Source organism: Rhea pennata, chromosome 7 (assembly GCF_028389875.1).
Source record: "Rhea pennata isolate bPtePen1 chromosome 7, bPtePen1.pri, whole genome shotgun sequence".
NCBI lineage: Eukaryota > Metazoa > Chordata > Aves > Rheiformes > Rheidae > Rhea > Rhea pennata.
In genome coordinates, this window is record NC_084669.1 from 17,690,280 (window position 1) to 17,712,069 (window position 21,790).

The 21,790-nt window shown below is 35.2% G+C and overlaps 1 protein-coding gene across 6 annotated transcripts in view; it reads right to left on the reverse strand.

Annotated features, from left to right (window-relative positions):
- CPEB3 (cytoplasmic polyadenylation element binding protein 3) overlaps nucleotides 1-19,401 on the reverse strand; it is a 91,948-nt gene extending 72,547 nt beyond the window's left edge. For 3 of the 6 annotated variants that reach the window (XM_062580069.1, XM_062580068.1, XM_062580066.1), the window contains exons 1-2: nucleotides 17,293-17,394; nucleotides 16,162-17,066 (exon numbers count right to left, since the gene is read on the reverse strand). In XM_062580069.1, the coding sequence (XP_062436053.1) occupies nucleotides 16,162-17,055 (894 nt within the window). In that variant the 5' untranslated portion in view covers nucleotides 17,056-17,066; nucleotides 17,293-17,394. The other 3 variants (XM_062580067.1, XM_062580070.1, XM_062580072.1) reach the window with 3 other exon arrangements.
- Nucleotides 19,402-21,790: the final 2,389 nt, after the last annotated feature.

Sequence of the window (21,790 nt, forward strand, 5' to 3'; positions counted from 1 at the left end):
CCCATTACTCTACTAAGGGAATTATCTGTAGACATTACAATTGACTGAGCACTCACTGACAACATTTATGGGTAATTATATTTTGTTAACATCATGTTTTAGATAAAAATCTGCCCATCAGTCCAGTTGCTAAATGCATCTAAAAAAGCTGATGCATCCACTTTCTATTCTAGTTACTGATTCCAGGAACAAATGGTTCTAACACTTGTAAAACATAGGATTAAGTAGCTACACCCAAGATGATCATCAATTCACAAAAACAAGCAAGTGGAAAAAAAGATGTCAGCAATAGGATTTACAAGGCCATTCATTATATGCTTGAGCTATTAAAATGACCTAATTTAACTGGCTCATTGGCCTGCTGTGTAAGAGCCCAACATTGACAAGTTACCTTTAGGCTTCTATGTCCTGTGTTCACAGCAGAAAGGTGCTGTGTCCCACAGCAAAGGAAGGCTGACATTGACCTAAGAACTCACTCAGCTAGCTAGATCAGCATGTGAGGGAAGTGCTAACTTCAAATCACCTGATTAAAGACCTACAAAGAGGCAAAGACTGCAAACAGATGAAGACAGGAAAGCTACTGCATAAATGGATCGGAGGATCCAAGCTTTGCAGTCTGGACCCCATAAAGTACAAGACAGTAAAAACAAACCATTTAAAGAAGCCATTGTCTTAAAAAAAAAAAAAAAAAAGAGCAAGTCTATCTCATAATATTATGGGAGAATGAGATAAAGCGGAGGTAGAAAATAATACAAGTAATAACTGTCATAAACAGAAGTCTGGGTACCGTTGCCCAGCATCTCCATTTACTGTGGCCACAACAGCCAAGAAATCTAAAGGATTTCTCTGAAACAGAAACAGTGATTTTGTGTATGTTCACTAATAATTACTGACATAGAATATACTGCTAAAGTAAAAACACTGCCACTGAAATTAAGCCTTGTAGCAAACAAAATATTGTCTCTCATCCAAACTCATTGCGCTTTTTAAAACAATGAGACTAAAATAATATCCAATTGGCATATATCAAGCCAGACTCTTGCTCCAGTTTTGTGGTGAGGAAATATGGCCTAAGTGAAGCAACTTGTAGGTGCCAGAACTACAGATAAATAATTCAGTCGAAAAGAGGTGAAACATTTAATCTGTTCATACAGGACAAAATCTTTACCTACTGTTTGAATAACTACCGTTAGAGGACAGTATTTTTTCCATTTCAATGCCAAATAGTTCTTTACTTCTAAAATGAAACCAAAAAAATAAGTACAGTGAAAATAATTGTTCAATAAGAAGAAAAAAAGGCCAGGTAATTTACTGATAGTACTTTACACCCACAGAATTACCAAAAGTAGTGCCTCAAATGCTCTCAGTAAACAACAGCGTAGGACCTGGCTTTACATTCTTACAGCATGATTAATATGCATGACAAATAGTGACACAAGAATAGTTAATAAAAAAACTAAAGGGATACACACATAAAAATCCATTCTGCCATCTTCTTCCTAAAGAAGATTTGAAAATGATCAGGCAGCAGCAAATATTCTCCAATCTGGGGCTTTATCCAGGGCACAGTCTGTCACAAAACCTGAAGCTATCTCAGCCACCTTTTCATAAGGGAGAGAGATAGAACTGGAAAGGAGACAGAAAAGAGATAAGGCTACTCTCAAGTCAAGCACTTACAGTCTAAACATGAGTTGAAGACTGCTGGGTAACCACTGAGATACAAGACAATCATTTGCTAACTGTGGCACTAGTCAGAAAATTTAATTTAAGAATATTTGTTATTAACTAGTTGATCAGCTTCAAGGTTAGGGAAGGCTGTATACGTGCAACTGAACTTGTGGGAAACAGCAACTGAACTTGTGGGAAACAGCAAACAGCAGCAATCCAAAGCCCATCCATAGCAACTAGCTTCACTTGGAAGAAGGAAGGGGAAGAAAGGAAGGGAAAAAGCCCACAGGCTAAAATTATGTTATAATTACAAGCAACTCTAAAAATCAACTATATGCAATTCCATGTCAGATCAAATTTTGTAAGTAGACAGAATTTTCTCTGTTGGAAGTACTGAATTATCTCATGTATGGTAAAGCTCACTGTACTAGTGAATCTTAAATTAATGCACAAGTGAAAAAAATATGCACTGTATCACACTTTGCATACTCATATATGTTATTATCTAAGAGGCTCAGAGACAAACAAAAAAAGAGCAACTATCTCATACACCAGGTGCCTGAGATTGCAATCCTGTAAAAAAGACAGAAGAGATACGATTTCTTCCTCTTAGAAGAGGGGATGCCATAGGCATTTGCATACTGTCAGAATTATGGATTATGCATTACAGTTATTGCTGCACATTTGGATTTAAGTAGAATAGTTCAGAAATCATACATAAGATATACAAGTACATACACAGTTGGAAAATTAAGTAAAAAGAAAGCTTTTTCTTGTTAACTCCTAACAGATTTTGGAAAGGATACTTACATGAGCAAGAAAAACATTTTCCTTTTATATTATGACAGCTGAAATTGATTCAGTACAGAGTGAATTTAGTAAAGATTGCTCCAAACAGGGAAAAGATAGTGAGAAAAAAGCCTATGGGATTTGCTAGATAATTCTCCTTTTCTGTAATAAAGATTGACAGGTACCTTAAGAAATGTTACTATAAGGAAGGAGCTAGAATGTTCAGCCACTGAAACATTCAAGAAAACTAACATGTTTTACAAGAGTACCTTGGACAACAAATGTCTAGGAAAGTCTAACAAGGCTGATAAAAGAATTAAATGAAAAATACCAGGAAAAAATAGGAGAAATTAATGTAGCCTCCATAATCAGTCGTCATATACAAAGGGGAAAAATTAGGTAAACACGGGTACAATCAGAGACAAAGAAACATCAGATAATCAAATACCAGACAGCAATGGGAATGTACCAATATCAGGAGGCAGCAGATAAAAGGGGAAATAAGTGATAGTAGTAAACAGAGAAATCAGCTGAAGAAAGGTTACTAATGGAGTTCCAAAAGGACCAGTCTGGACACCAAATTCATCAGGAATATTGAAGCTGGAACACACTAATAATATTTGCAAGACATCATCAATACACAGGAGATTAAATCACTGTATAGGAAGAACGGGATGAATTTGAAGAAATGTAGCAATGAACTATGATATTTAATAGCACAAACTACAAGATCATAACATCAGGGACTCAGTCTTCATTATAAACTGGGACCTCATACACCAGAAAGAAGGACACAGGAAGGAGAAAGACAGAGCTTATTAGTTAAGTTCAGGATAATTGTAAAGCACAACTATAAACATATGTGTGAAAGGGCAAACACAATTTCCAGGCTGTATGAAACATGGTCTTTCCAGTTAGGGCTGTTTTTTGCATCCATCTCACATTTATATTCATAAAAAGATACTCTCCTTATATCTGTTCTTTCAAATTATTCCCCTTCCTCTATACTTCCCACTGAGGTATATTTTGAAACATTTAGTTATATCAGTAAAAGTTATAGGGCTACTATGCAACTGAAATGTCAGGAAAGCTTCCAAATCTCTCTAAAAATTGATTTTTTTCATACAAATTGTATCATTTACAATATTCTGCTTTAAACTTGTTTTAAATGGTGCACAGGAGGTCACTTCTCCCTTGTCTAAAAAGAAAAAAAAAACAGGTTTTATTTTTGCTTTGTGAAACCATGTCAGAAGAGAGTGTTCCTCTTTAAACAAAGGAGGTAAGACTGTTTGCAGGAGCTTCAATAAGCTCTGCTGATAATTCAGGTCAATTCTATTACCTGGATGTCACAGGTATAGCTTCATTTACTAGCATTCAAAAGTAGCAGGAGCCACCAACCTGGGACCCTTATTACTGAAATGCAGAATCCAGCCTGAAGTTCTGCCAATAAAATCTTGAAGACTTTAAGATTTTATTGGCAGAACTGTTCTTCCACGGAAAGTTAGTGGGTATCCTATCATCTTGGATTACCATTCATGAACACACCATACCTTCACTTTTGTTTTCAATGTTAAAAATCCTACTTTTTCTCACCTTGACCTGTTTCCTTCACCTTCTTGTCCTGCTTTGGTCCACGAGGGCATAGCTATCTGCTACTAGGGGCTTTGCGAGTTTTAAGAAAAGCCCTTTCTGTTACTCTGAGTGGTTTCACTATTTTGATTTTTTTTTCTTTTAAATTACACAAAGAAGTAATATAAGCCTACACAGAATACACAAATAATTGAATCATTTGAAAAGACAAAATATTAGGTCAGATTGTTACACTTATAATACTTTAAAACATGTATTTATAAATAGTTTAAAGAAAATTCCAAAGTCATAGCATATGTTACAGACATTCAACAGACTCAAATATTATGCATCTGAAATGGTTACTAGGCACATCAGGTAGATGGTATTATATTTGGTTATAAGCCATCCTTTAACAGGCTGGACCCCAACAATCATTTAATACAGTAATCATTTATTAACCATTTACAAATGTGCAATTAGTGGCAAGGTCACATAGTAAATAGTAGTAACACTAGTGAGCCACATGTTAGTTCATTAATATATCTAATAAATCTTCCTCACAAAGTAAAATACTGTATTAGAGTCTCTGCATAAGAAAAGCTCTGAATATTATTCAACAGATAACGTTTCTTTAAGAGACGACAAAGAACACAGTAGTTTAATATATTAGACTTAAGGTTTCTGAAGCATCTTCTGTTGACAGCTGTAAAGTCAATAAAACATCTCACAACTATCTATGAGATGGCTTATCATATGCTGCTCTATATCATGTTCTATCAGTGCTTAACATATTAGAAACATTTGGGGGGGAAAAAAGCAACAAGGGACACACTCATTCAAATAACAATGTTTATGCATAGGAGTTTTCTTTACTCTTAAAAGGATGCTAATAATTATGACTCATCATATAGCAACAGAGCATCTGGATATTTAAAGTTCTTTTTTTGAGCTCTCTTCCTTTAAACACTGTTTCAAATCACCTTCAAACAACTGTTGTTGCAATCATTAATGGTAATAACAGCTCCTTGCACTCAGGGAGAAAGGCTATTAATTACAATTCCTTTCTGGAGAACTGCTTCCTTCAGCATAAGCAAACTTTTTATTAAGGTAGAAAACAGTTCTACGCCTTTGACCCCAATCAACACACTACAAACTTGCAGTTCAAGAAGTTGATATACTTGCCTATGAGATAGAAGATGTTACTGAACATGAGAAAAACATGTTACTGGAACTGAAACACAAGTACATGCTTGTAAATCAGTTAAATTTTTCAGATAAAAATTTTCAAATCAACACTGCTTTTCTAATACTTAATTGAATGCTAAATAAAGGGTGAATTTCTAGCTTAATACAAAAGAAATAGAAAAAATGTGAAAGAACTAAATAGAAAAAGATCAAAAGAAAAGAGAAAAGATCATAGTCATGTCAGTAGAAGAAAGTCACGGAATACTGAGATGACCTAACGTTCAGTAGATCCAGAGAGTAGAAGCTTGCATATTTATGCATTGTTCTTAGATATTTGTAATTTAATGGTGCAGTTCTGTAAGCCAAACTAAACATACCTAAGTTAAAAAAAATATATTTTAAATATCATCTGAAAATAAATTTATTCAATTAAGTTACAAAAATCAAAAATTCTGTCAAAGAACACCATCCCAAGTGAGAATAAAAACATATGTACAAAGCATAACTGAGCTGAGAATTTGAGCTCCACTGACACTTGACACAGGCATCAAAATTAGCATTTATTTGTTTCATGCCATTTTTGCTTAATGGTCTAAATGCTTTGAAAGTAAGAATTGTTATTTACACAAGTTGTATAACATGCAAATAAAATAAATGATAATTCACAGTCAGACGCCAGTAAGAATGTCATAGTGAAGCACGATGATTACTTATTTTACAAGCTAAGTAAAATCTAAATTAAAAAAAAGAAATCAAGTCTCTTAAAATTGTTTTATAGGAACAGAGTCAGAGTAAATTAGGAGTTACTAGAAGAGATGAGCATTAGTTTAAGATTAAAGGAACACTCAGGAGACCCTTTAGAATGTTAAGAATGACTTTGTAAAAAGGGAAAAACCTACAATTCATACTTCATAACACTGTATTAGGCATTTAGAACATATACATAAATACATAAAAGTTTATTTCTTTTTGTGGACAAATAAAAATAAGCATTAGCACAAAAAACGTTTAGAGTTAAAGAAAAAGCTGAAAAATAACTAGATTAAAAAAAATAGGTTAGAGATTCCAGGTTCCAGATCCCATTCCTAGATTTAGTTATTCTACATATATACTGTAGATTTAGTAGTGACAACGTAGCAGTAGTCATGACGCAGCGAAGATTTAAACATCATCCCTAAGAATCAAGGCAAAAATCACTGGCTTGTTGTTTTGAATTCCTATCATGCAGGAATTACATAATCATTCAAGGAAATATGGCAACTCCTTCCTTGTGGGTTTTTTCTTTTTCTTTTCTTTCGTCTTCTTCTTCTTTTTTTTTTTTTTTTTTTTTTTTTTGAGTCTGCTGATAGCTAACAAACAGCAGCAATAAAAGCATAAAGCCACCATTGTTTCAAGTAGAATGAGGTTGCAATTCCAGATAAGAATTAAGAATTTTAATTTAATCTAAAATAATACTTTACAATTCATGTATTTTAAGATAAAAATAAAATATAAAAGGTAATAAACACTTTAGTAACTTTTGTAAGTAGTCATAATTCCAGGCTGCCTTTAGGCAAAAAAAAAAGCCTTTACTACTCTGAGCGCACAGATAAGAAAAGCTTCAGTGGACAATTGTCTTGAAGAACAGTTCTTTTTTAGAACAGAGTAATTCAGAAACATGTTAAATTATAGATAGTGTCACTTTCTAAAGTTGCCTGACATTTCCCATTAAAAGGTCAGCTCTAAGTTGCTTACAATGTTGCCAAAAATAACCTTTTTGGATGACTGTTTAGATGGCACCTCTCTCAATAATTCTTCCCCGTAGAAAAGGTTAATTTCACCAGAACATCCACTTAGAGATTAAGCCATAAAAGCCAACTGTATAAATAAACAATCGCTATGTTAAAAACATAATGCTTTTCTTATTTTGCAGAAACACTGTTTTAATGTCGGAAGTGTTCTTCTGTCAGTTTGTGTGAAAATCTATCCCAAGTCACACTTTTAGGAAGTCAGGTGTGGGGAAGAAAAGAAAAGAAAATCAGTTCAGCATGTTTAGACTAATTGCACATTTCTAAAATTCACAACTTTTAACTATTTTTACTTACTTTACTATATTTTAACTATTAACATTTCTGAAGACCCCGTTTTCCCTGAATTTGTTCAAATCCTCTTAAAACTCCTTGTGCTAGTGAGTTTGCATAGGAGTCATTCCCAATAGAGCAAGTGAACATGATTCAGCTTATGATTACAGGGGTTTATTGGGACTTCCCTTGTAACTTTAAGCTTTGACATACAAAATGGAATAGGGAAGATAACTCACATGAGAAGCCTAAGTAAAAAGGAGATCAAAAAGCAGGAACAGAAAGAAGTAGAGCCGAGGTGAACAGTTCAAGGCTAAACAAAACAGGAAAAGGGGATTATGCCCACAAACTCAGGCTTCACCCAAAATCTTGCCAGGAATCCCAAACCCCCAACACCTCTGAAACCCATTGACAGTGGGTGCTCTGTACACGCTACTTTCACTAACTTTGTTACTTCAAGAAAAATTTGCAAATTTGATCAAAAGATTCCAACTTGGCTGATGAATCACATGAATGTCATCACAATGTGCAATAGAATTTGTGGTTTTGTGTAAGCATTTTACTTAAGCTCTAGGAAATTCAAAAGAACTCTAAATTTTGCAAAACCAAACACTAAAAAAGCAGGAAGTGGATAAGTAAGACTGCTGTGAAATACAACCCCCTTGCATGAATAAAACATAGCAGTCTAACTATTTGATCAAAAACATTTTCCCCTCCCACAACTAGTGCTCAGAAAACCTTTTCACTGACACTTCTGAGTAATTATTTGTCTATAGAGTCTCTACATTATTTCTCACAGAATTTGGAAGATGTAGAAAAAGACATAGAGGGTTAAATGAAAAGAGGTTCTCACAACTAAGGAAAACAATTTTTTCCCTTCTGTTCTCTTCTTTAATGAAGAATTCTTAACTCCTAAATAGTAAATGGCACATAACTTCAAACTTTTCATGTGACAGTATTTTCTTCATTTTTCATGACTAATTTGAGATTCACAGAAGCATTAAACTAAGAGACAATCAATGGAGGCGCCGCTTTGAATATAGAGTTATATATGCTAAACATAAGTGAACATTTCATCTCCAGGATGAGTCTGAAAAGCATGCAATAAAAAGACAAAAAGTATGCAAATAAAAAAAAGAGGGAAAAGAAGGTATCAATTAGCTGTATTTTAAAAATGATACTGGGAACTTACAAGAAAAGACAGAATCATATAATTGAAGTTTATGAAAATGCAAACAAAAGATGTGACCAAGCTTAAAGATGCACAGATAAAAATTCTTCCCAATATTTCTCCATTCAATTTTTCTTAATTCTAAAAGTTATAAATAATAATAAAAAAGGCAACAGAAGTGAAAACTTATTTCTACAAACAAAATAGTATATTCATCTGACAACTTTATCGTGGGACACTGTTTATTATCATTATGTGCAGTATTCCAATATCAACTGCTTAAAAGTGATGCTTTTGCACATCTCTATTCAACTTCTACCAAATGAAACAAATAATTTTTAAATAAGTAATGAAACAAAACATGGAAACATAAATCTAGTTAGAAAATGTATAAAACGCTACAATAGCCTAAAAACTGAAGAGTCTAAACATTACTCAGGCCTATTTGTTAGAAAACAAGAATGGAAAACTATCATATTTCAACTTGCATAGTTGCTGGAAAAAGACATGTACCTTAAATACACAAGAAATACAAATTATTCTAATACTAGAAATCATATTTTGTCACTGTTGCGCTAAAGCAGATGTTATTGAGCATTATTAAAAATGTTTTCTGGAAAAAATTAACTGTTTATACATATACAGATATAGATTTTATATATGTGTGTGTGCATGTATATTACACCTATATTTACATCTAAAAACACTGCTTTTCCAATGAATGGGAGATTTGCCTAAACCTTTGCAAAATACAGTGGTAAATTCTCTCATGCTACATGTTCCACTTATTGTTGCTGCCCGGGGGGGCGTGGTGTGGTAGAGAGGAAGGGAGTGGGGAGAATCTCTAACCATATGTAGACATTCAGGAAGTTTCCTTATAGAAGGGAAGTTACTAGTCTAAATAGCACGAGAGAAAGTGCAAAGGGACATTTAGCTGACCTTATGCTGAGTAAACAGGAATTAGAAAGCTCTGTTTCCTGTCCTTCCTGAAATTTTATTTCCACTCCACCTTAGTGAACAAGTAAGTTGGGAAGAGAATTGGTGAAAACTACTTAGGGCTGCATTTTGTGAAACCAAGTACTTAACTGTGCTTGCAACACAGTAGAAAGGCACAACAATCTCAGCCCACCCGGCAGAGGGCAGCAACTCTTCTACCTACTTCTATCATTCCTCCAACTTGAAGATCATACAGAATTTATCTAGCTTGTGGTATCTTCTGGCAATAAAAATATGATGTTTTGAAGAGAGGGAATATGAGCAAACAACCCTCTTTCATGCTTATAGAATATGGTGCTCCCTTTTCAGTAGGTAAATGCAATCAACAGTTATACAAGAAAAACTTACTAATATCAAATTCTGGGAGGTGAGACAGATGAGAAGAAATAGCGAAGATGAAGAGAAAAGAGCTTCCTTCAGTATCTAAAATTCACAAACTGACATTATTGTAATGGACTGGATCAGATCTTTCTCCTTAAATAACATTATATATTACTATGACAAAAGTAAAATCAAAGAAGCGTGTTTACTTTGGAACAAAACAGCAAAGCTTGTAAAGGCCTTTATTTCCTGTGTTTGTGCAAGTTTGAAATAATGTTTTGATTAAATTTCTAGAACAAGTATCTTGCACTTGTGCATAGTATTTTCAAATTTGTAACACTACCTCAAGTAATCAGTAGGAAAAAGAAAAATAAAGGCCAGAAAGACTTAGATTCTCTCTGAAAGCTAATCACTGGATAGTTTTGTCATGATGTTTTCCCTCCAGTCTACTTAGAATGTTTTCGAAAACACAGTGGTCTACCCAGTCCAAACAAAATTCAGGTGCGAATAACACTTTGTAACTTCAAACTAAACAGGACTACTCCCATTTGGCATGCTGCACACAGAAAGTACTCTGGAGTGATCTTAAGGACAGAAGAGCTATTTTATCAGACCTAAGAAACAGAAATGATCATCATCCAAACTGCAATCTCATTTTCTCCTTGAAAATCACTTTGAACAGGAAAACATTAATTTTCCAGTTCTCTTTTTCTCCTACATTCAATTCACAAGAGCAGCCTCTAGGCAAAAAGCTACACCAGGGAAGATGATCAAAGTAGGGAAATCGCAAAAAGAAATTGTCATGCCCTTCACCTTGCCTTCTGCCTTACCTTCCAAAGCAAAGACAGATAACCCCTTTACCAAATCTTCATGACAAAATTATTTATTCATTATTTACATTGCAACTTTTAATATTTTAAAGGAAGTCATGTCAATTTAGTTTGTTCAAAATACCAGATGTATACTGAACTTACACCTTTGCTTCACCTTCACTAACGTTAGTCAAGAGCTTGTTTATGATTCAACTGGTTACTTAAAATCAAGACAATAATAAACTAGTATTCAAATCATCACACTTTAAACATGAAACAGTAATGGGCTTATCTGTCTATATCATGTTCATGTGTTTAAATTAATTTGAAAATTAAGACATTTAGAACTCAAATTAAACACCTCAAACAAAAACTGTAAAATCATTTACAATTACTAAAGCTAGCAAATAGTATACTGGTTGTACCTGATAAACTAAAGACTACTAGGATACCATGATACACATTCTCACATTTTAACAGTCATAAGCAGACTGCTTGATCACATTAATAGCAAATGACATCAGAACTACATTAAAAAAGTGGGGGGAGAGGAGAAAAGTTGACTAAGTTAGTTCTACAACACCTAGATATGTTTATTTCAGAAAGTCACAGTCTCTCAGCATTTGTGTCATCACATAAGAAAAATTAGTATTACTCAGCACTTTAAGAAATAATTTACAAAATATCAGTAATCCTATTGATACTATGTATAGTTATTTACTAAACTGTCAAGAAGCTGCAGCTCAGAATGTCAAATTTAGAATGAAGACATATTTTAAAATTAGTTTCAAAATAGATTTATTGCATCCAACTATCTTCGGATGCACCAAAATCTAGATTTAAAACAAATTATTTAAAAGAAGTCACCTAAGTCTCTCAGCCAGGAAAGCTCCTTTACTCATACGTGAATATGCAACTTTTTTATTTGTTACTCCTGAATGTTTCAATATTTGAACTCATTTTGATTCATTCAACACTTTATAAATACAATATCCTATTATGCAGTTGAAGTTATTGTAGTGTTAAGTAAGAAACAGAATTATGACAAGTAAACCCTAGCTAGGTCATAGTTCTTTAAAGAAGCCAGCACAAATGTTTCAGAATTCAAGAGAAAAATTATTCTGTACATTAGTCCAGTGCATGTGCATGCATATGTGTGAGTACACACATAATTTGTTTTGAATATCAGTTGTATTGTAATGGAGAAAGCTAACTATGGGCCAATATCCCTGGACTTTAAACATTTAAAGAAAATAGCTTCTTCAGCAACTTTTTATTACTCAACCGTAATTTTCAGTTGAACTATAAACATTATACAGTAGCCACTTCCTTGCCCTCCATTTCACTTAGTAAACAGCTTAGTAAACAGCTGTTTAGTGCAACAGATGACAAAGTACTTGTGCCTGCTAATATGTTACTTACGAATATCTACCTACCTATCTATATATAAGCATGTATTTATGTATATATACACATGTTTATAAACAAATTGGCCTGGTGTGTGGATTTGTATTTTTTATCTGTATAAAATATCAAAGATAAATATCATTCATAAAATTAGCATATAATGCTATCTGGACTCAGACTAACTCCCAAAGCAAAAGCTTTCTCAACCTAATAGTCACCAATTCTTGGTAATTAACAGCCACGCTCAAAAGACAGCATGTTAAAACTATCTTTATTCAGAACATATACCCTACTCTTCTTACTTCTGATATATTTATCGGTAAAGCTGGTAAGAATGACTTGATCTATGCCAGAAACTTCAGAGTACCAAATTGCTATGCATTTTTTAAATGTACAACTTGCAATTATGTATTTTGAATTGTTTCTAAAGAACATTAGGAAAACAGCGTACCTAACAAAACCTGAACAATTTCTGGGAAATCTTTCACGTTGTTTGTTACAGTGATATTATTAAATACTTACAATGTAGACTTCCTTAATTAACATTCTGGTCTCCAAACATTAAATTGCTTCTCTATCTTCTCCACAATAAAGAGAATTTCTAATCCATGCTTCCAATGATCTATTTCAGGCACAATCAATCCTCCTAACCCTACAAGATGCATCCCAATATCATCATATGGCCAAAAGCCAAAGAAATAAACTATTTACATGACGGAACTGAGAGAAAAAAATAATTCCGGGAGGAACTCAGAAGTAGATGACAATCGCTCTCCCTTAAGCCCCATCGTTCTGCTGTACAAAAGGACTGAACAGTGCTTCTGGTCCCAGGGACAATCAGTAACGACAGCCTCAAATGCACTTAGTGGCTCCTTCATTTTACAGCCAGAAATGAGGATAACCTGGTCTAATGGCACAGCACTACTGCTGTCACATGATAACCATAACAGAGGAACTTTGCCTGAACCACTCACTAGCTGAACAATGTTGAGCAGAACAAATTGGTCATCTTCCTATGTTTCCTATCTGGCCTTGTTCCACATCTATTTCTGTCACCTCCAACTCTTATTTAATACATTATATTTTGTTCCATATCAATTGCTCTCTGTGTTTTCCATTCCAAATATCAGCTTTGTACCTTTAGATTTTTTTTAAAGTGCTCTCAACATTTCTCAGTAACTATACTAACGTCTTCTGCTACAAGCATTTTTCGTTGTCTTTCAATGTCATTCAAATACCAACAAAATTCTTACTAACTGATATTTTAAACACTGCTAGAATTCAACATATTTCCTTGGGACAGATGTCTTAGTGGTTTTGACGAACAAGGTGCCCTGACGTATCACTTGAATTACTAAGGGGAAGAAGATATTTAGTATATTATTTTATATGAGTGTCTTTTAGAGAAGTATTTCAAAATTCTATCAGCTTTTTCTAGAACCAGGTGTATCAGAAATCTATCTACAAATATTATAGATTTAGAATACAATCCTTAATTATAGACATTTCTGCTTAAAATTTGATTACCATAAAAACCTGAATTAAAAAATATCATTGACATTAATTCAAATAGTCTATTGATACTTTTGTTACTCAGAACATCTTTAGCTTCGTATCTCAGTATTTAAGTAATTAAATGCTATTCATAAATACAAAAAGGGTCTTATAATTTTAACAAAAGAGAAAAGAACTGGTTAGTACAAACAAATTGCTAATGTGCATTAACATATTGATAACAAGTTTACTGGAAGACACTTCCGAAACAAAATCAAAAACCTGCAGTTATGAAAGGTAGCAGATGCACATGGATAAACCTGCCAAAATTACTTGATAGTGCTGACAAGCAGAACTTACTGTGTCAACATATTGCCCAACTTTTAGAAGAGAGAGAAGAAAAAAAACAACATCCCATGAGCCAGGCAACAAATATTAAGCTCTTATATGAATTTGTTTCTATCAACATAAATGTGAATAGAATAGTTGTCTGCAATCAGTAGCATGGTTTTAGGACTCCTTTGGCAATTTGTGAGGAAGGGCAACCAGCATTAACCCAGACAACAATCTTGCAGGCAAAATTGGTCATTTTGTGCTAGTAAGAGCCTACTAAGAAAAAGAGTGTACAAGTATCACAAGTCTCTGAAATTAGAGCCTTATTCCAGCTAGTAATGTGAGTAGTCTAAGCATTTGCTTTCAGTTTAACAGGAAAATAGCAGGTTAAATTCACAGAGAAGAAAACAAGTTTCCAAATTTACATATCAGCTCACACTTTGATTTTAAAATTAAGATTCTGAAAATCTAAATGAACTTTTCTTTAACAATATTATCTTTTTTTCTGAGAATGACTAAGTCTCTGTCAGCTTAATTTATGACAATTTACAGCCACTTTTGCTGCTAGATAATTCTAGCATAATAATGCTCTGATCTGTGAAAATTAAAAAACATATAAGGTAAAGTTGGGTATTCACTAAAGCTATACCAAACCACAAATAAAAGACCATTTACTGATATTTTTCCTACAAATACAAATTATTTACCTGAATTCATGAAGCCTTACATTTAGAGAACTTCAGTAAAGAAATAATCAAACTGAAGCACATTTTCCACTCTTAAAAACAACTGGGAACTATATATAGTATTTTTTGTTCTGCTATGTTCTATGCAATGTAATAGTTTCACCAGGCATATCATGTCCTAAGAACAGCCCTTCTCCAGACTTCAGTGCTAGAGAGACATTGACCAGCAGTTTACCAGAACCCACTCCGCCTTCATTTAGGGTAGCCAATAAAAAATTAGCAACTCTCCCTTTAAACAGAATGAAGCAGCAAAATGAAATTTCAGGGCTGAGTATAAGATATCCTCTTTGAATGGGACTACAAAGTGCATAGGAATGCATATATCTTACTCCAACAGTCTCTTAAGGTGATCTTTTTTTCTCCCCCCCGCCTTTTTTTTTACTTTGTTTCTAATACTAAGTGTCAATCTGGATGGCATTCTTACAGTACTAATAGGTTAAAAATGTTTGACAGTTCATGCTTTGTTGAAAAAAGATATTACTGAAAGAGAAAGCATATATATGATTTCACTGTATTCTAAAACTAGAAAATTTCAATTTGTCTGAGACTACAAAAGCTAACCTCAAAAACATTTGAGATTCACTTCACCTTCTATAGATCTGACCGCAAGTGCATGCTCTCCTTTCTTCAATCTAAAAATTGAATTAATGCTATGACAGGTTTCATTCTGCATTAAAATTGCAAATCTTCTATTTGTCCTAGTTTCAGCTGCAATTGATCTGCTTTGTCGTCATAGTTAAAAAAAAAAAAAAGCAGTGAAGGACACTGCAGCTTTAAATATTTCAGAGCTATGTAGCTAGTAAATAGACTCCATTGCAATATGGCTCTGAAGGTCGTGTCCTATTGTCTCTTTTCCCTGCAAATATTTTGAACAGCATAAAATGGTTTATCTTATACAATAGCTCCCTGCCATTTCTAAATCACATCGGTTGTATTAGGCATTTCCTTACTGGAAAGCACAGATACGCCACTCTTTCCATACACACCCACGCTGCTTCTAAATGTATTCAAATGTACACCATCAATATAACACCAAGGCTATACAGATCAGACAAATACTGTGTTTCATAAATATACCTTATGCCAACAAGTCCCCCTTAAACCCAACACAACGACAGTTAGTTATTTCAGTGATGATAAAATAATTTACTAGATTTCTAGTCAAGAAGCATCTTTAGTTAAAATTAACATGCTCTTAGAAAATTGAAACCAGCAATTTTAATGTCTCCTGTTTCTCACATATGACAGGACACGGAAAAAAACAATTATACTAATAGAGCACCCCTAGAAGAAAGTCTGCCAGACCTGTTTTCCATGAAGGTTACTACCTTTCTAATGCTAAAAATAGTAATTATGAAGGAAAAACCCTGGTTATATGGAATAAATTTAAGAAAAATAAGATTCCAAAACCTTAAACCAAAATTTGGGATTTTTGCATATGCACTCTCTAGCATTACCTCTAGTAATTTCATATGAGGTGACTATTTAGTGCAGATACAAGTTATGGAGATGCCTCTCAGGTAGAGCAGTAATGTGAAATAACCCCCTGCAGTAAATTTAACTCTGTGACAGCTGTCACCATGCAGAAGGTGCATGTAGTCATTTACCTGAAAAGGCAACAGATTGTTGCCATTATCCGTCCTGAAAGCGTTGTCTTCCATCCAGGATTTGGGAGTTAAGGGTGCAGCCCGTGGGAACTTCGGAGGGGCAATGACATTGCTGGAGAATGGTTTCTTAAGGGGTGAAATGGGATTGAGGGGGGAGGGTACGCCGACCCCCACTCCCACTCCAACCCCCACTCCAACTGCCCTTCGAGGGTCCCTACCAGCCTGCAGACCACCCCAAGGGTTGGAAGGTGTACTCCAAGCCGCATTTTGATGATTATTCCAGCTGGAGGAGGAGGAAGAAGAGGCAGAGGAGGAAGACGGCTTGCTGGTCATGATGGGCTGATGGCTGTAAGCAGCATTTCTCTGGGCAAAAGGTGCCTGGTTAGGGCTCACAGGTGACCTCCGCTGCTGCTGCTGCTGAGCTTGCTGCTGTTGCTGCTGATGTTGGTGGTGTTGAGTCTGAGCTAGGCCAATTTGAGGCGAGAAAGTGCCACCAAACACAGGGTTGACGTGGTGCGGAAAATTCTGGAAAAGCATTGTCCCATTGACTGGAGTAATCCCTTGGAAAAAGCTATCATCCACCGTGTTTGTGGTCCCTGTAGACCAGGTGCTGCCGAAGGAGGGAGACAAGGAGGTGCCGGCTGCAGGTTCTTGTTGAGGCTGGTGAAAGCTTAAGCCAGGCAAAATGGGGGACTCCATCTGCATCTTCTCCTTGCTATTTTGAGCAGGAGCTGATGTGCCGATACTAGTCACTGGGCTGCTGTCTTCTGGTTTGGGTGTCTCTGAAGAGATGGGTGTAGAGGGGGCTTCTGCTGAGTTTGGATCTTGCTGCTGCTGCTGCCGCTGCTGCTGGGGCTGGGCTTTGCTTTTGTCCATCAGTAAATCATCCTGCATGGTTTGCGCAGCTGAAACAGTAGGGGAAAAAACCACAAAGACAGATTATTAACATTGTCATTCATACTACAAACCAGGCTGTTTTAATCATTTGCCTGCCAAAAATCTCATCCTAGTGCCAGTGCTATGCTACAGTAAGTTGCAAGGCAAACCCGTAATCTCCCCCTCCCCCATTTAGGAATATGTAACGCTTGATCGTGCCAGATTGCCTTTAAAATATTTTTCAAGATGCTTCACCCTTTTTGATGCCTTGTTTCCCTTCAGTCTAAATGAGAGATGTGCTTATAGGGCAGAGATATACAGCAATTTCGCCACGTCTCTTTTCTCTTACACCGGAACTCAGAGCTCTCACCCTGCAATGAGAAACTGATTCTGGTTCCTGTTTTTCCAAGCACCCTCCTCCTCCTCCTCCTCCTCCTCCTCCTCCTCCTTCTCCACCTCCTCCTCCACCTCCCCCTGGTTATTTGCATACGTCAATAAATACTGCTGCGTCCTTCAGCAAGGTTAAAAAGACACCAGTCTTCACTCTTCTCCACCCCTTTTCTATTAGGAGACCTTTAAAGGAGCCGCATGCCTATTTTCCTTAATCAACAAACAAGCTTTCAATTATTTAAATTCAACAGAGAGAAAGTACACACAAAATCCTGCGCTGATTGATTATGGAAGTAGCTCTTAGCTGCACAATCATTTTCTGGCTTTTTTTTTGCCAGACAGCGTGCTGTTTGCTTAAGATGCATGGGAAGCAATCACAACGACAAGGTGGGGGGATAAAAGACGTAGAGCCACTTCATGCACACCGATGTACAGTTAGATTTGCATTTAGTGACCTTACAACCTTTCTGTTTAAAACAGTATTTTACATCAAAGTAGTCCCTTGCTTAAGTGTATTTCTGCTCACTACATTCCTATATTTGAGCTATCATGAGGAGAGTAATTTTTAATAGAAAAAAATAAGGTCAAAATGAGCAAATCTGGGAGATAGTATTAGACTCTGAAGTTTCTGATACTTTCACAATAAAAAATAAAAACAGGATACTTTAAACATAGACATGCCACATTTCAAAAGTCATCTTTATATACATAAAATAAAGATTAGCAATGCAAATTATTTGTTAAATCAATACATAAGCAAAAATTTAAACTTAAAGAATTAAATGCAGGTAGTATGATTCAGTCTTACATCTGCTAGAAAAGGTACTTCTTATAGAATAGGTCAGATAATATAATTTGAATATTATTTTAAAACACTACCACTAATGCATATACAGATGTCAAGGAACAGCAACTGCATGAAACTAGAACAGGCACCTCCACATTTTGCAGACTTTTAGTCAATTAAAGAGACTATTACGATCTGAAAGTATTTTAATTGGGCAAAAATCACATACTTAATTGAGTAACCATGTCAAATATAGTCATTGCTAGATACCTAATCATATTTCTAGCAAGCTAATTATATGACGTTGTTTAATGAAACAAAGTAAACTTAAGCCAAATCTATAAGTTGATTAAGAAGGGTGTCAAAAAGTGAAGTCAATGACCTCTGCTTTCTGACATCAACTGTTTTCAGATGATCCATGTCTACCTTTAAGATGTTTTTTTTTAAAAAAAAAAATCTCTTCCATAGCAACACACATTTGTTAATTAAAACTGAATGTCAGGACAAGTTTCTGCTGTCAGTTACATTATTGCTCATGCTCTCTATTATTTCGCTGTTTAATACGTAAGCCTAACCATACAGGTTTGTGAACAGACTATGTAGTGAGACAGCATTACAGCAAGTGCCTAAAGCCTAAAAAGAAGAGAGCAAACTCTTGCAACTGAAAAGGGCAGCACGGCTGCTGCTGGGGGTGCAGAATGTATTGAGAACCAGTTTAAAGTAATACTGCAGTAAGCCATAATATTCCAAGCTCTGTGTAGCTTTCCATCAGCCGCCCTTCTATCAAAATCACCATTAGTCCTAAGGCTGCATAAAATTGTTGATGAGACAATCATCAACCAGAGAGAAAAAGGCAATGTTTATCCCTCCCTAGGTTCTGACACATCAGTTTAAAAATATTAGTGAGAAAAACATAGCAGCTAAAACATTAAAATTCTGTTGTCAATGAAGTATATTTAAATCAGTTAGTCAGCAAGTTATCTATAGTTGCTACAGCAGCATTTGTTTCCAATATGTATCTTGACCTAGCTATTTGTTTTTGAACTTTATCCTGAGGACTATAATCCACATTCGTTTTCATATTATTTCTTAAAGGTAAAATTTCTGCATAATTCAACCCTCTTGTCAAGGTCAAGACCTACCTTTAATGAATGAAGCCAGTCTGAATGGAAAAACACTGCATAATAAATGACTTTGAAAGACAGGCCAGCCAATGTCTAATGTTAGACTAATACGCAGTACCTCTTGATTATTTGCTGGTGTAAGTACTTGTGCAAATTTACAATCCAGTACAGGAAATCTATATCCCCATAGCAATACCAGCTCCGTTTCATGCAGAAACCCACGCAGTCAATGCAGAAATTCTAAGGAACAGTTACCTTTGGATTTTCTGTATTTAAAGATCAAAAAAAAAAAAAAAAAAAAAAAGGAGTGTGTTTATTTCCTTCTTTCGGTTTGGTATATGACAAATAGGCGACCACTCTGGCAAGAGCACTTTGACAACTGGGAGGACACGGCGCATGCTCCGCCACGGAATTATGGGGTTTGAAGTCTTCTCTACGCACGGCTTCTCCCTGCGGCCCGTGCGGAGAGCAAGCGTCAGGAGAGGAGGGGGCTCGGGAAGAGGAAAACACACACACACACACGCATACTCCAGCTTGCTCGCTCGCTCTCGGGAAGAGCGTTGCAGTCTGAATCACTAGCTCTCAGGAAAATAAATATCTGTCAAACAGAGCTGGAAGTCAATAATAAAATAAGAGCTTCTAACAGTTTAATTAATTTACAAACCCAGATCAAATAGCTACCTAGTTAGAACAGTAATCACTAGCCAAACTATTCTAGCACAAGAAATTAATTTTAAGCTTGTACCACCTATAAAAAGATTACAGCTATTACAGATGAGATTGTCATGATTCTTAGCTTAAGAAAATATTAATCTGTTATAGTATCATTTTTAAAAATACGTTCCAAATCTCATATTTAAGTAGGGCATGTAAGTTTTTAAAACAAACAAAAATCAGCACATAGGCATTAAGTGATGCTATATGAATAGTTTCAGATTTCCAAATTATCATTTTTCAATACCAAATCACTGTTAATACCCTGGCAATCCAACCAAGGTAAAAAAATAGAACTTTTACTGCTTAACATTCCTTCTGTGCCGTACTCTGCAGTTCCTCATTTCAGCTGCCTCCCTTCCACCACCCTCAGTCCGCATATCTCCAACCTCCACTTCAGTACGCGGCCTGAAAGGAATTCCTCTCACCATGCGGTCACATTTTGATGATTAATATAGGTCAGGTGTGGCTTTCAGAAGTTAGTTTACAGACACTTGTGCTTGCTGTCTAATGTACGAATAGCCAAGTTTCTGGTTATTCTGGACCAAGTGCTAATGTTTGTGTGGAAGTTATAGAACTGAAATCAGCAGTGTGAAAACATTAATGTTTTATAAAATTGTATGCTGACTGTTCAAAGGATGAAATATACTTTGCTCTATGGATGAAAGAGATGACTAAAGCTGAGAAAAACAGATTAGGGGAGCTGAAAATGGGTTGCTGAAAAACATCTCTTTGCCTTCTACATTCTGTTTATGTTGGACTGTATGGTCTCTGTCTGCCTGAAATCAATGTTGTAATTAAGAGTTTCTCAACACTTGCTCTGACTTGTTTGTGCTACTCTGAATCATTAAGGGCCAGTAAAACTGCTTTCTTACAGCAGCTGAGAATTCCTCATTTATTCAAATATCCTAGCTAGTACAGGGCTGGCTCTATTTGCTGAATACCACTCCTTTATGTCCCTTTTTATTTCTAGATTATTGCTTTTCAGATGATTTGAGGATGCATGTAGAAGGGACCACAGCCTTGCTGACAGTTCTGGGCAGGGGACAGCTTCACTCTGTAGATCAATCATTAAGATAAGCAGAGTGCTAACTATACATCCAGAAAAGGAAAAGCACTTTCTAACCAAGAAAATCAAGGTATAAAGGCAGTTTTTTTATATTAGTAGCCACTACAAGAAAAACATTTTTTATTTCTACCAGTTAACTCCTCAGTAACTGAAAGTTAAAAAGATAATAAGAACAGCTGTATCAGAACACAAGAGCTTCATTCAATCTGATATCTGAATTACTTGACCTGGGCAAGTTCCAAAGAAACAAATGTAAGAAAGGCTCAAATGAGCCAAGCTAACTCAATGTATTTTTACTTTCTGAAATACATTCAATGTATTCTTATTTCCTGAAATTCATCATTACGTAATTTAAGCCTACTATGGGTAACAACTTATGCTAATCTTTTTACCAGAAAGTGAATGTTCTGACTGGCTTGATGGTTAAAAGGAAGCATTATGCTATTGAAAAAATGAGTTTTATTGCATAAGTGTTTTTCTCAGATTTGTTTCATTTTAGTTTCATTGAGGGCTCCTTGTCTTTTCACACTAGAAATAATGTAAAATGCTTAACTGATCTTGTCATTTATTTTACACATTGCTATCATAGCAGTTAAAATGCAGTATCGACTAAAGAGAATTAATACTTTCGTATTGCCTGGTTAATTCACTTTGCAGAAAACTGAATAA